This window comes from Phycodurus eques, chromosome 11 (genome assembly GCF_024500275.1).
Source record: "Phycodurus eques isolate BA_2022a chromosome 11, UOR_Pequ_1.1, whole genome shotgun sequence".
Taxonomy (NCBI): domain Eukaryota; kingdom Metazoa; phylum Chordata; class Actinopteri; order Syngnathiformes; family Syngnathidae; genus Phycodurus; species Phycodurus eques.
Genome location: NC_084535.1, coordinates 15,486,247 through 15,499,509, shown reverse-complemented (window position 1 = coordinate 15,499,509; position 13,263 = coordinate 15,486,247). Strand labels below are relative to the sequence as shown.

The 13,263-nt window shown below is 39.3% G+C and overlaps 1 protein-coding gene across 27 annotated transcripts in view; it reads right to left on the bottom strand.

Annotated features, from left to right (window-relative positions):
- The window catches only part of LOC133409403 (neurexin-1a-like), a 247,800-nt gene that overhangs the window by 38,857 nt on the left and 195,680 nt on the right, over window positions 1-13,263 (bottom strand). For all 27 annotated transcript variants that reach the window (XM_061689309.1, XM_061689310.1, XM_061689319.1 and 24 more), the window contains one exon: window positions 1,395-1,566. In XM_061689309.1, the coding sequence (XP_061545293.1) occupies window positions 1,395-1,566 (172 nt within the window). The remainder of the gene's footprint in view (window positions 1-1,394; window positions 1,567-13,263) is intronic.

The following is a 13,263-nucleotide window of genomic DNA, read 5'->3' as shown; positions in this document are numbered from 1 at the left end:
TAAGCATTTACATTATAAGGAATGCATTTTTATTTAAATAACAAGAAATTGGATCAACACTGCAACCTCTAAAGTTAATTACCCCAAAGGTTGTGTAATTAAAAATTCGGAATGTTTGTTCTTTTTTTTGGCATTTGTGCTACACTTATTCCAAAAGAAGGAGCAGCCTCATCCTGTAGTGTTAAGATAAAAAGGATGTACACCAGAAGTTGAAATAATGAAACAATAACATGAATTAATTATTCATTCCAAATCACTCTGAGGTTGACCAGCATCGCAGAATGGATTGTGTTCAACCTTAAAAAAAGTCCTTTAAAAAAAAAAAATCAAAGTCATGGAAAATAACAGTATTATAGAAAACAACAATATCCTTCATGTCCTTACACACTGAGCTAACGCTATAAGGAGCTAAGCTTGACAAATAGCTCTCTCTTGAGTAACAAAACAGGCGAACAAAGTTGCTTTCTGCAGCTTCAAGAGCTTTTCGAGGAATGACTATTAACCCTGCCAGTCTGCAACATGTCAAAAGTGTTACTGTCCATGTTTTACCCAAGGCGAGCAGGAAGACTTGAGCTCAGTTGACCATCTTGCTTTTGGATGGATGCCTCAATAATTGATAAAAAAGTCAATAAACATTCTGAATACAAAAAAAAAAACCATTTGTCCTACTGCCAAGCCATTTAATTCACTCTCAGATTCAAACATATGATGTTGATTTACAGCTGGATAGAGTCCTGTTTGGGTGTAAATGTTCCGATTAATAGTTTGAAATTCATCATTAGGATGTGTGTAGCTTTTCACTACATATTTATCCACAGTAGCTTTTGTCAAAGCCTTATGCAGTTCAGATAATACTGTAATATCAACTGTGATGTTTAAACACTTTTTCAGTAAATACAGTCATGTTACTGACATGTAGAGACTGCACAGAAAAATACCAATGTTGCTAGGTCCTTCTTTAGCCAAGGTATTTATTCATAATATGTCAACTTCATGCAATAACACACAACAGGTTCAGCAACTAAATTATATACATGTAATTCAATTTCATTTAATTTTAGTGTTGTACTATAAACTTGGTAACACTAAATGAAGCATGTAGGCAGATTTTAATCTACTGTACATAAACCATTAGTTACACTGCCAACAGTGTGAGTGGCTTCCCGGTTGGTAAAAGTTGCATCTGATTAAAAAAAAATAAAATGCTCAAAAACATTCATATGTACAGCATAATGAAAACACTGGTATTATTCTACACAGCTGCTGGAAAGAGAATAACCAACAACATTACATAATCATAACAAGTGCAGTTTGAATTATTTGCTTGATCTTATTTTTTGAAATCAACTTTAATTCGCAAATGCATGCTTCTCAAGGGAGAGTGGGTCACTCACCTTGGGGGTAGCGCTCAATGACAGGTAGATCGTCCAACTGGAGAGTGGCATTTCCCCCACTCCTTGTAAACTTCACTATATGGTACTTTCCATCGTTTACAAACTTGGACGTCTCCTCTATGTTAATGTCGTCTGTTCCGACATTAAACACAACAGCAATGTTTCCTCTTTCCTGAAACAAGAAGAACACAAAATACAACAGGTTTGAAAGTTTTTTTTCTTCTGCAAAATGGTTGATGTGACATAATTTATACAGTATATGCTGTAAATTAATGAGATTTAATTTCATTAGTATGTAACATCACAAAAATATGGAATGTCTTAGTTATGTCCTCGCTAACCATGAAAATTAAGATTTACAGTGTCCACTAAGGCATTTGATGACATTTCGTTGATCAACTATGGGGAAAGTTATCATCCATCCATCCATTTTCTGTACCACTTATCCTCACAAGGGTCACGCGTGTACTGGCGCCTATCCCAGCTATCTTCGGGCGAGAGCCGATGTACACCCTGAACTGGTCGCCAGTTTCCTCCCACATACCAAAAACATGCGCGGTAGGTTGATTTAATACTCTAAATTCTCCGTAGGTGTGAATGTGAGTGTGAATGGTTGTTTGTATATGTGTGCCCTGCAATTGGCTGGCGTGCAGTTCAGGGTGTACCTCGCCTCTCGCCCGAAGATAACAAGGATAGGCTCCAGCCCGCCCGCGACCCTAGTGAGGATAAGCAGTACAGGAAATGGATGGATGAATTACCCTAGTGTGCACCTCATCTCATACTCACATTGTCATTTTATAGATAAAGCACTTTTTTAAAACTTCAATTATAGATAGATAGATAGATAGATAGATAGATAGATAGATAGATAGATAGATAGATAGATAGATAAATAGATAGATAGATAGATTGACATCCCTGCTGGGAGAAACAACAACAACAACATGGCAATATTGCTTCTTAATTTGTGTAATGTAAATGGAAATGTTTTTTTTTTGTTTTGTTTGTTTTTTTAAATCTAATATGGCTTCTTGTCCTATTTTGGCTGAAAATATATCATACTTTAAGTAACTGCTAACATTTAAGAGCAACAGTAATCATGTTTGACTTCAGCTTGCAGATCTCTACATGAGGCAAGTTCCTTTAACAATTTATCGTCCAAGTTGTTAATCTCTACTGCTTAATAAATTTTCAATGAGTGTGCATGCTACTGCAAGCATCTCTCTTCTCTTTGGAGATTGCATGAAATGAGCATCTGGTTGGAAGCTAAACCAATGGTAGAGCCGCAGCACTCTGCATGTCATTATCCAGTCAGCACAGCTAACACTGCTGTGCATCTCAGTCTCTCGCAATAACTCTCTCAAATGAACAAATCAACTGCTTTCCAACAACCCTTGGTCCTGGTTCTGTTTAAATTCGGATCATTCAGAACATCTCTAAAAAGCCAAGTTTGGCGGTACAATCCAAATTATTACCGGTAATTCCTTTTTATGTACATACTGTAATGTCCAAGTTGCATAACCTGATGCAATACTTTCTCATTGGAGGAAAACTAATCCACAAACGCTACTGGAGTAGGCTCGTCTCTTGGCATGCTTGCGGGGTGTGTGAAAAGTGTGAGAGGATGATTTTCAGACATTGACGTGGCAGTAAAACCTTCCCTATGAGTTAATTTACATCGGGTTGAGTGATTTGCTCTCCTTAAAATCCTTTCGGAAGAGTCCCTGTCCCTGAGACAGCAGCTGTGCAGTGAGCTGCACACTACATCATTTTCTTATTTATATAATTTAGTCTAAGGCAAGTATCTGCAAGAGATAAGAGAGCATTTTTGACCTTCAAAATCTGGACAGATTAATACTGAACTTCTTCGTAACCAGTAGTCTTCAGGGACCAGCTCAATTAAAATCCTGCTTTAAATAGCTTCCTCCAATTTACTTTTAATGCTTCCCATGGTCTTGTTAAGGTTTGCAACCTAAATGTCCATAGCAAGACAGATTTTAAGATGCTTCAGGGTGAGAAACTAAGTAGGTCGCACCCACTCGGTGACCTCTGACCTCACAAAATTTCCCACAGACAGATTTCAACATCTTGTTGAAAGTCTTCCGGGAAGAGTTGCAGCTGTTCTATCTGCATAAGGGCGACCGACTCCATATTTATTTCTATTTTCACAATGCAAGTGTCCTGACACATAGTGTATTTAGATTCCATGTTCATTCGAAATTAGGAATAACTGCTGCTGCTGCCTATCCTTGCAGAAAGACCTATACTGTACATGACATGAACTGTATGTAAGGAACATGTTCTACGAATGTAAAATATTACAGCATTTCTTAAAATTGGTAAGACTTAAGCATGCAGTTCTGTCATGTGCCGAGAGGATCCAATACTGGAGTTTTAATATCTCATAGGCTAATGTCAGAGTGAGTGATAGCTGCTTATACTGTATAAACCGTGGCCATTGCTGCAATTTTAGGGTTGCTCACTTGTGCTGCCTCATGGGAGCATACTCTATGGTGTACACACAGCTACCACACCCAGACAATTCAGCCTTGCCTGACATTCTGCATGGCGTCTTGATTAATTGCTCATCAAGCTGCAATAGAGTTTAATTAACTGATGAAGTTGATCCACCATTCTCCTCTAATCTTTTCACAGTTTTTTTTAATGCTTCTTATCCTCACAGCTGGAGGGCGGAGTGGCTGGCATAATATCAGGGGTGTCAGTCGCTCGTTAAATGTTCCCATCTGCAGTCATTATACAACCATAGGCATAGTTGTTTTAGTAGCAATAAAGCTGCAAAACAGAGCCCAAACGCTTGTGTATCAGCATTTCTTTCTTACTCTCATGACCAAAAAATCATAACAGAAATAATGCATCCTACTCATTTATTCAAGGTAATGCACATACAGGTTATAGTTGTAAAAGGTCAAACGAAGCAAGATTTAAACCATGAACTGTTTACTGGACCCATTTTATTACCCATTCTGCAAAACAGACAGAAATGCATTCTGCCATGGTGTAAGTCCTTCTCCCCGATTGATGCAAAATATGAATACTTCAGTACTCATTTATAAGTTGTTTATGAGGACCATGACTGTGCTTCAGCCATATTTTATAGCCCAATGCCACAGGGCTGCAACCCATCGTTCTACACTGCAAAAGCCTCTGAGGCTCTTTTGGCAGGTGGAGGAGCACCTCTGCCATCCCTTAAGTACGTCTTTGTGCGCATCTAATGTATGTGCAGATGAGCATGCTGACTTGAGGGAATATTACAGTGTGATCTCACCACAGAGGCTAAATGTCTTCGTGTAGCAAGGACATGCAGGCCATTCTCTCCACCTTATCTTTTAATTACTCCTGACAGTCTTCTGCTTCTCCCTTTTAAGCTTTGTTAATGAAATTACAGAGCTAACGGAAGAATTAGGCACAAAGAAAATGAACCCCCCTTTTTTGCGGCATGTATTTCTACTTCATGAACTGTACATTATGCAGTTATTCATCCATACCTTAGCAATTATGGCTACAGCAACATCTTGTATATGACAATGTAAACATATCCATGCAATCATTGAGATATCTCAGTATTACAACACAGTGGCATTCCGGAAAACAGACATTTCGGCCTTATAAATGAAGCAAACGACCCATATGATTCATTACCCCATACTGGGTCGAAAACTGAGACAAAGATACAGTATAAAATATACTACTGTGTTTAAGGCTACCGAAACCTACATATTCAATGTTTTGGTTTATTTGTTTAGATAATGGGATTAGCTGCACAAAATACATTTCAACGCAGGACATTACTGATGAACAATGGTTTAGAATTAAGAAGTTTTGACATTGTCACATACTGACTCCCATGGGAAAATGTACGCATATTGTTATATTGTTTCACCTACAAGCCACACCACTTAAATGCAGAATAAATAATAATCCATCCATCCATTTTCAACACCGCTTATCCTGGTTAGGGTCGCTGGAGCCTATCCCAGCTGACTTCGGGCGAAAGGCGGACTACACCCTGAACTGGTCGCCAGTCAGTCGCAGGGCACATATAGACACGGACAACCATTCGCACTCACATTCACACCGTCACTGAGTGAGAACTGAACCCACGCTGCCTGCACCAAAGTCAGGCGAGTGTACCACTACACCATCAGTGACTGAATAATAATAATAATAATAATAATAATTACTATTATTATTATTGTTGTTGTTTTTAAACAAATGGCCATTTTCCACTTTTCTAATCACTTAAGCATCACTATATATGTTTGGACATGTGGTCTCTTATCCCTTTGCAAAATTCTGTTGAGCATATGATTAAGACATCACGTTGGCACACAGGATCAAGTCTCAATAAGGCGTCATCACATGGAACTGCATCAACATACTAGCTCTCCTCGTACATTTAGGTGAGCAAAGAGCACTGACAATATGAGAGATGAGTGGAGTCCATGATTATTAATGTCCAGTACTGCGGGCAAATCTTAGTCGACCATTGAATTTGTTGGTTTAGAAATGCCATAATTACTTTATATAACTTCTCAGTAGAGCACATATACAGTATTTGCCAGGGTTAAACTGTTAAAAAGCAAAACCAAATCAATTATATCTTCATGTACCCATACCTACATCCATCAAAAATTTCTTTCTTGTGTCATGCACAAGTTTTGAGGAAGTTTTTTGTTTTGTTTTACATAATCATGCTAAATGTATCTCTACTCCTTTACTGGTTAATATTCAACATGAATGCGATGACAAAGGTACACGATAAAAACAAAGCTAGTGGTGGCCTTAGATTTTGGCACATTACTGTATCTCTGTTAAGTCATATTAAGTTAAGTCATCCTTTTTGATAATACAGAACATGCAAATAGAACGTGTGAATAATATTATAATCTACCAATGTTTGTCTGTTTTGTGTTTTCTGTGATGCCATGACAAAGGTACCAGTGATAGCACAGAGGGACAGTGTGATTGGCTACTTAGTAACACACATTCATTCATTCATTTTCCGTACCGCTTATCCTCACAAGGGTCACGGGCGTGCTGGTGCCTATCCCAGCTATCTTTGGGCGAGAGGCGGGGTACACCATGAAATGGTCGCCAGCCAATCGCAGGGCACATATAAACAAACAACCATTCACACTCATATTCACACCTAAGGGCAATTTAGAGACGTCAATTAACTTACCACGCATGTTTTTGGGATGTGGAAGGAAACCGGAGTGCCCGGAGAAAACCCACAGAGAGAACATGCAAACTCTATACAGGTGAGGCCGGATTTGACCCCGGGTCCTCAGAACAGTGAAGCAGATGTGCTAACCAGCCAACCAACGTGCCACCCCAGTAACAAACAGTCTAATTAAATATCAATAACATACACAAATTCCCCAAACATAAATACACGCATTTTGCAAAGCAGATGCTAATGTAAATGGGATATAGTTTAACAGAAACAGAAAGATGTGTTCTAATGTTGCCTGCCCAAATTTAGTAATTCAAACAGTACCAACTAAACGATATACACATTCCTGTTCAATCTCTATTACATGTCATGCGTTCTGTCAGGGTGAGTATTTTTATTTTGTGTTTTATTTGGTTTTCAGTACTGTAGCTGTTAACTTGGTGCCATTTTATTTTGTACTTTAAGTATATTTACTTATATACACTAAATAACAAAAAAGGGGTCCTCATGGTGTGAAGTTTAGGTTCTGAAAACCAAACCATTGCGATAGTATCTCCAACTTACTGAGGTAAGGGTGCATTTGCTGTGAGCTCAGCTACTTTCAAAATCAAACCCACTGGCTAAAGTGCCTAATTATCTGTGAAGTTGGCTTGAAATTGTTTCTACTGCTAGCCGACTTTATGAAACGCCTTTTCTGTTAATAAATCATTTCTCCAGCTCCAGCAGTTTGTTAAATGAGGACTTAAAGGGAATAACAGAAGACAAGCTGCTTATTATTACCTATAGTCTATGCTTAAAATGTATACAGTATATAATGCAGCATCGCTTATGAGATATAGCAAGAACATACAAAATATGTAGCTTTCAAAACAAAACAAAAAAAAGACGGAATTCCGAGTAGAGAGTCTATATCAGCGCGACCCTTGTGAGGAGAAGCAGTAAAAAAAAAATGGATGGATGGATGGAGTATATAACAGAAGTTAGGAAAAGAGAGAAGCCAGGAACTGCTCATCTCTTCCTAAAATGACATTTGCTATCTATAAGCCTTTTCTTTTGCTCCATCTTCAGGTCTGCGGTGACACTTTCCATCAAGAGAGGTCAACATATATCTGAAATTTCATTCTGTCTCACTCAAAGAAATCAATTCAGGTTTAAGGTGATTCTGCTGTCTGTCCACTTCTGACAGCTGGCGTGCAGTCAGGCTGAGTCGACCTTCAGCTCTGTCCTCTCCACCAGGACTTCCTTCCCCGGAGTCTGCCAAGACTCAAGTGCACCTATTTGTATATTACAGTTTACACCCCTATCTACCATAGTAAGATCAAACTGAAAAAAATATAGGGATAGAGTGAAACTAGTTGTCTGAGATCACACTGAGAATATTATTGGGTCTCTTTAATATACTGTACCTACTTCAAAAGGAACATATTAAATTTCAATAGATTTTCAAAGTCTGCTTTGAATGTTTGAAAACAGAAAAAATTAAATAAAAATCACATCGATGGATATGTTTTACTCTGGGAATTGAATTCACTGACTTGTATGAATTATATTGCAGGCCCATTTGTTGCATGAGATTCCCTGTGATAATCAGGTCTCTCCGCTCATAAACATGTAATTCTGTCTTGTTTTAGTGAGCTCTGTTCTGCTAGAATTGGTCAATGTTTGAATTTCTCATGTAATTATGTTACAAGTTCGCTGTTTTGTCAAAATGTGTCACACCTTGGATGTACCAAATGTCAAGTTGTAATATGCTTCAGCATTTGAGAAGTTATCACTTCTTCCCTTCTACATACAGTACAGACAGTGTTATAAAAAGTGTTCAAAATTGTATTATTTTACCAAAAATATAATTCTTTTTTTTAACAAAAATAAATAAATACACAAGGCTAGATGTATGCTGAAGTGCATTAAGTTGACATTAGACATTGAAAATATTTTTTTTGTTTTGCTCTGTATTTTGCAAAATGAAAGACAGAAAACTGACATAAATTATTTAAATGCTCAAATATAACTTCCTATATTGATAATTATTATTTTTTTTTTTGCATGAAGAACATCGACATCTCGGTGTCACAATTTAACATGAAAAAACACTATGAACATTGTATTATGTTAATGAAACTTTTTACGACCTCTAAACTCAACTTTATATATATACAAATGTATAATGTGAGTCACTGATGGTGTAGTGGTACACTCGCCTGACTTTGGTGCGGGCAGCGTGGGTTCAGTTTCCACTCAGTGACGGTGTGAATGTGAGTGCGAATGGTTGTCCGTGTCTATATGTGCCCTGCGACTGACTGGCGACCAGTTCAGGGTGTAGTCCGCCTTTCGCCCGAAGTCTGCTGGGATAGATTCCAGCGCCCCGTGACCCTAACCAGGATAAGCGGTGTTGAAAATGGATGGATGGATGTATAATGTGTTTTTTTGTCAGGCTGAAGTGAGAAGCCGAGCATAAAAAACAGATGGATCTCTCTCATATTCAGCTGATATACTGTATCCTCTTTAATCTTTCTTCTTTATTGGAAAAACACAAATCAATAGACAGTGGGTACGGAAAGTATTAGGACCTCCTTAAATTTTTCACTCTGTTATATTGCAGCCATTTGCTAAAATCCATCCATCCATCCATTTTCTGAGCTGCTTCTCCTCACCAGGGTCGCGGGCGTGCTGGAGCCTATCTCAGCTGTCATCGGGCAGGAGGCGGGGTACACCCTGAACTGGTTGCCAGCCAATCGCAGGGCACATAGAAACAAACAACCAGTCGCACTCACAGTCACACATACAGGCAATTTAGAGTCTCCTATTCATGCATGTTTTTGGGATGTGGGAGGAAACCGGAGTGCCCGAAAAAACCCCACGCAGACACGGGGAGAACATGTAAACACACAGGCGGGGCCGGGGATTGAACCCAGGTCCTCAGAACTGTGAGGCTGACGCTCTAACCAGTCACCCACCATGGCGCCCCATTTGCTAAAATCATTTAAGTAATTTTTTTTCCTCATTAATGTACACACTGCACCCCATATTGACAGATTGTTGATTTTTTTGCAGATGTATCAAAAAAGAAAAACTGAAACATCACACAGCCATAAGTATTCAGATCCTTTGCTGTGACACTCACCTATTTAACTCGGGTGCTGTCCATTTCTTCTGATCATCCTTGAAATGGTTCTACACCTTCATTGGAGTCCAGCTGTGTTTGATTATACTGATTGGACTTGATGGACATGAAGTCAAAAGAACTGCCTGAAGAGCTCAGAAACAGAATTGTGGCAAGGCACAGATCTAGCCAAGGTTACAAAAACATTTCTGCTGCACTTAAGGTTCCTATGAGCACAGTGGCCTCCATAATCCTTAAATGGAAGACGTTTGGGACGACCAGAACTCTTCCAGGAGCTGGCCTTCCAGCCAAACTGAGCAATCGAGGTAGAAGAGCCTTGGTGAGAGAGGTAAAGAAGAACCCAAAGATCACTGTGGCTGAGCTCCCAAGATGCAGTCGGGAGATGGGAGAAAGTTCGAGAAAGTCAACCGTCACTGCAGAGTGGCCCAACAGAAGCCTCTCCTCAGTGCAAGACACATGAAAGCCTGCATGGAGTTTGCTAAAAAACACCTGAAAGACTCCAAGATGGTGAGAAATAAGATTCTCTGGTCTGACAAGACCAAGATAGAAATTTTTGGCCTTAATTCTAAGCGGTATGTGTGGAAAAAAACAGGCACGGCTCATCACCTGTCCAATACAGTCACCACAGTGAATCATGGTGGGTGGCAGCATCGTGCTGTGGGAGTGTTTTTCAGCTGCAGGGACAGGACGACTGGTTGCAATTGAAGGAAAGATGAATGCGGCCCAGCACAGGAATATCCTGGACAAAAAGAGTGCTCAGGACCTCAGACTGGGCCGAAGGTTCACCTTCCAACAAGAAAATGACCCTAAGCACACAGCTAAAATAACGAAGGAGTGGCTTCAGAACAACTCCGTGACTGTTCTTGAATGGCCCAGCCAGAGCCCTGACTTAAACCAATTGAGCATCTCTGGAGAGACCTGAAAATGGCTGTCCACGAACGTTTACCATCCAAACTGACAGAACTGGAGAAGATCTGCAAGGAGGAATGGCAGAGGATCCCCAAATCCAGGTGTGCAAAACTCGTTGCATCATTCCCAACAAGACTCATGGCTGTATTAGCTCAAAAGGGTGCTTGTACTAAATACTGAGCAAATGGTCTGAATACTTATGGCTGTGTGATATTTCAGTTTTTCTTTTTTAATATCCATCCATCCATTTTCTGAGCCGCTTCTCCTCACTAGGGCCGCGGGCGTGCTGGAGCCTATCCCAGCTATCATCGGGCAGGAGGCGGGGTACACCCTGAACTGGTTGTCTTTTTTAATAAATCTGCAAAAATTTCAACAATTGAATTTTTTTCTGTCAATATGGCTGCGGTGTGTACATTAATGAGGAAAAATGAACTCAAATGATTTTAGCAAATGGCTGATATATATAATAAAATATAACAAAGAGTGAACATTTTAAGGTGGTCTAAATACTTTCCGTGCCCACTGTAATTTCCTTAAACACAATTATTCTTATTAAAGATATATATCGTGTCTGCTTGTATTGGAAAACAGTGCTAAAAATAAAAAACAAAAAACATTAAGAGCTGTAGCAACCTTTTTTTCTCTTTCTTTCTTTTTTTCGTTCTCTCTTTCCTTCCTTCCTTCCTTCCTTCTTTCCTTCCTTCCTTCCATCCATCCATCCATCCATCCATCCATCCATCCATCCATCGACGGTTCTGGACTGAATGGTGTCCAGTGCGAGTCCCCAAAATCACCGCAGTGAAGACAGCTAGGATGTCTGCATGTGATCTGGGGTTTGCCATGTTTTGCAGGAGGCTTAACCAGCGTCATTCAACCTCTGCTAATACAAATATTTCAGGATTACACATCATTTCTCAGGTAATTGGAATTTCTAGTTCAATTTGATGCACCTTTGAGGATTAATATACTTACATTTATTCAAGTGTGATACTTTTTTATGTTAATATGGAGCACACATTCATCCTTTAAACCCAATTTGTCTGATGGGAGGATTACTTAAACTTCTACAGCAAGAAAAAGACAATACCTTAGAGGAGCGAAGCGTGCCTTCAATTTGTCTAGAGAATGAATAGCGATGTCTGATTTTGCTATATTTTAAATTTGTAATTCCTTACTCCGCTGTTGCTGCTCTAATGCCCTATTTTCATTCGAACAAGGCTTGTCATGTGGATGGATTTAGTGGCTGTGAAGCAGTTGACAGATAAAAAAAAAAAAAGGCGGCAGAAGATATCAGTCACTGTATTTGTAATTGAGGATCAAGTCTTGTCTGCCATCAAACTAATATACCGTATCGAATCAATCAAGACAGACTACATGGTTAAAAGTGATATGAAATGTCAGATAAAGCTCACAACATTTATAAATCTGAAACCACATACAAAAAAAATTTCTTTCCCCATAATTAATTCCTAATAATCTGCTTTCTACAACTTGTCAGACATTAAAAATCATTAGCAAACGTTTGTGGGGTAGTGCTGTCCCACTTGCTTAACAAATTAAATACTTGGGTAAGGGTAAGGACTAAGAATAGTGTTCCCTCAGCGAAAGAAATATTTACCTTTACTTTTTCTGGGCAGTCTGCACGTACCTGTCTGTTTGTACCCATATCTTGCCTAGTCACAAATTTATATAGAGCCCCCAAACAGATATGGGATGATTGTCTCTGTCCACAGGTGCTATTTTAGAAGCGGCCTGACCCATAATTGCAGTATGGCCAGATTGTTGCTTACACACTTTGTTGCAGAAAAACGTCACCATTAAACAACCAACACACAGTTGAGTCCACAACATTGCGCGTCCTGATTTTCCATTCATTTTACAGAGAAAAAAAACATCCTTGGAAAAATAACCATCTAACATTTCAAAAAACCCAGGTCCATATCACAAATAAATAAGAGAACAGGCCGAAGCCCAAGTGCGCATAACCTCCTTGGTGCAGGTAATGAAACCCACATTTTTGCTTCACAAGCTGAGTGAACAGTCATCAACACCATGCCCGCTTCCTCTGACACACAATGCAAGCATGCATCCCCTGCCTCTGTGCTGCCACGGTGATGGTGCAGTGTCAAAGAAAATCCTTGTTAGGGTTACTGAGAGCAAGGTGACACATCTTGCCAGAGCTGCCATTTAAACAAAGTACACCTTGCACCCAAATCTTTTTTTTCATATATTTTTAAAAGTACCAAATAACCTTTTATTTTGGGTGTCTAGATTTTGTCTCATTTATTTTATTGGTAATTTATTTTGGATGGCACTGGGCAACACATTCTCAGGGAAAACTGGAGTGGATTGAGAACCTGCCATTGCACACATCAACACTGTGAAAGGTGGTTGCAAATAGGCTCCAAGTGACAGACTGAACAGGGGCTTTCATCTGCTTCAGTCTTGACTCTTCTTCCCATTTCCTCCCATATTCAGAAGCTGACAGCATGAAAAAATGTGAACAATGCGAAAAGAACTTGTCTCAAAGAGCAGCATAGATTGCTAGGGGATGTCTGTTTTGGTGTAATATTGAACCTGATTTTTCAAGGTGTAATAACTACAGGTGTGCTTTCAATGTGTGATTGAAGCATTGCTGA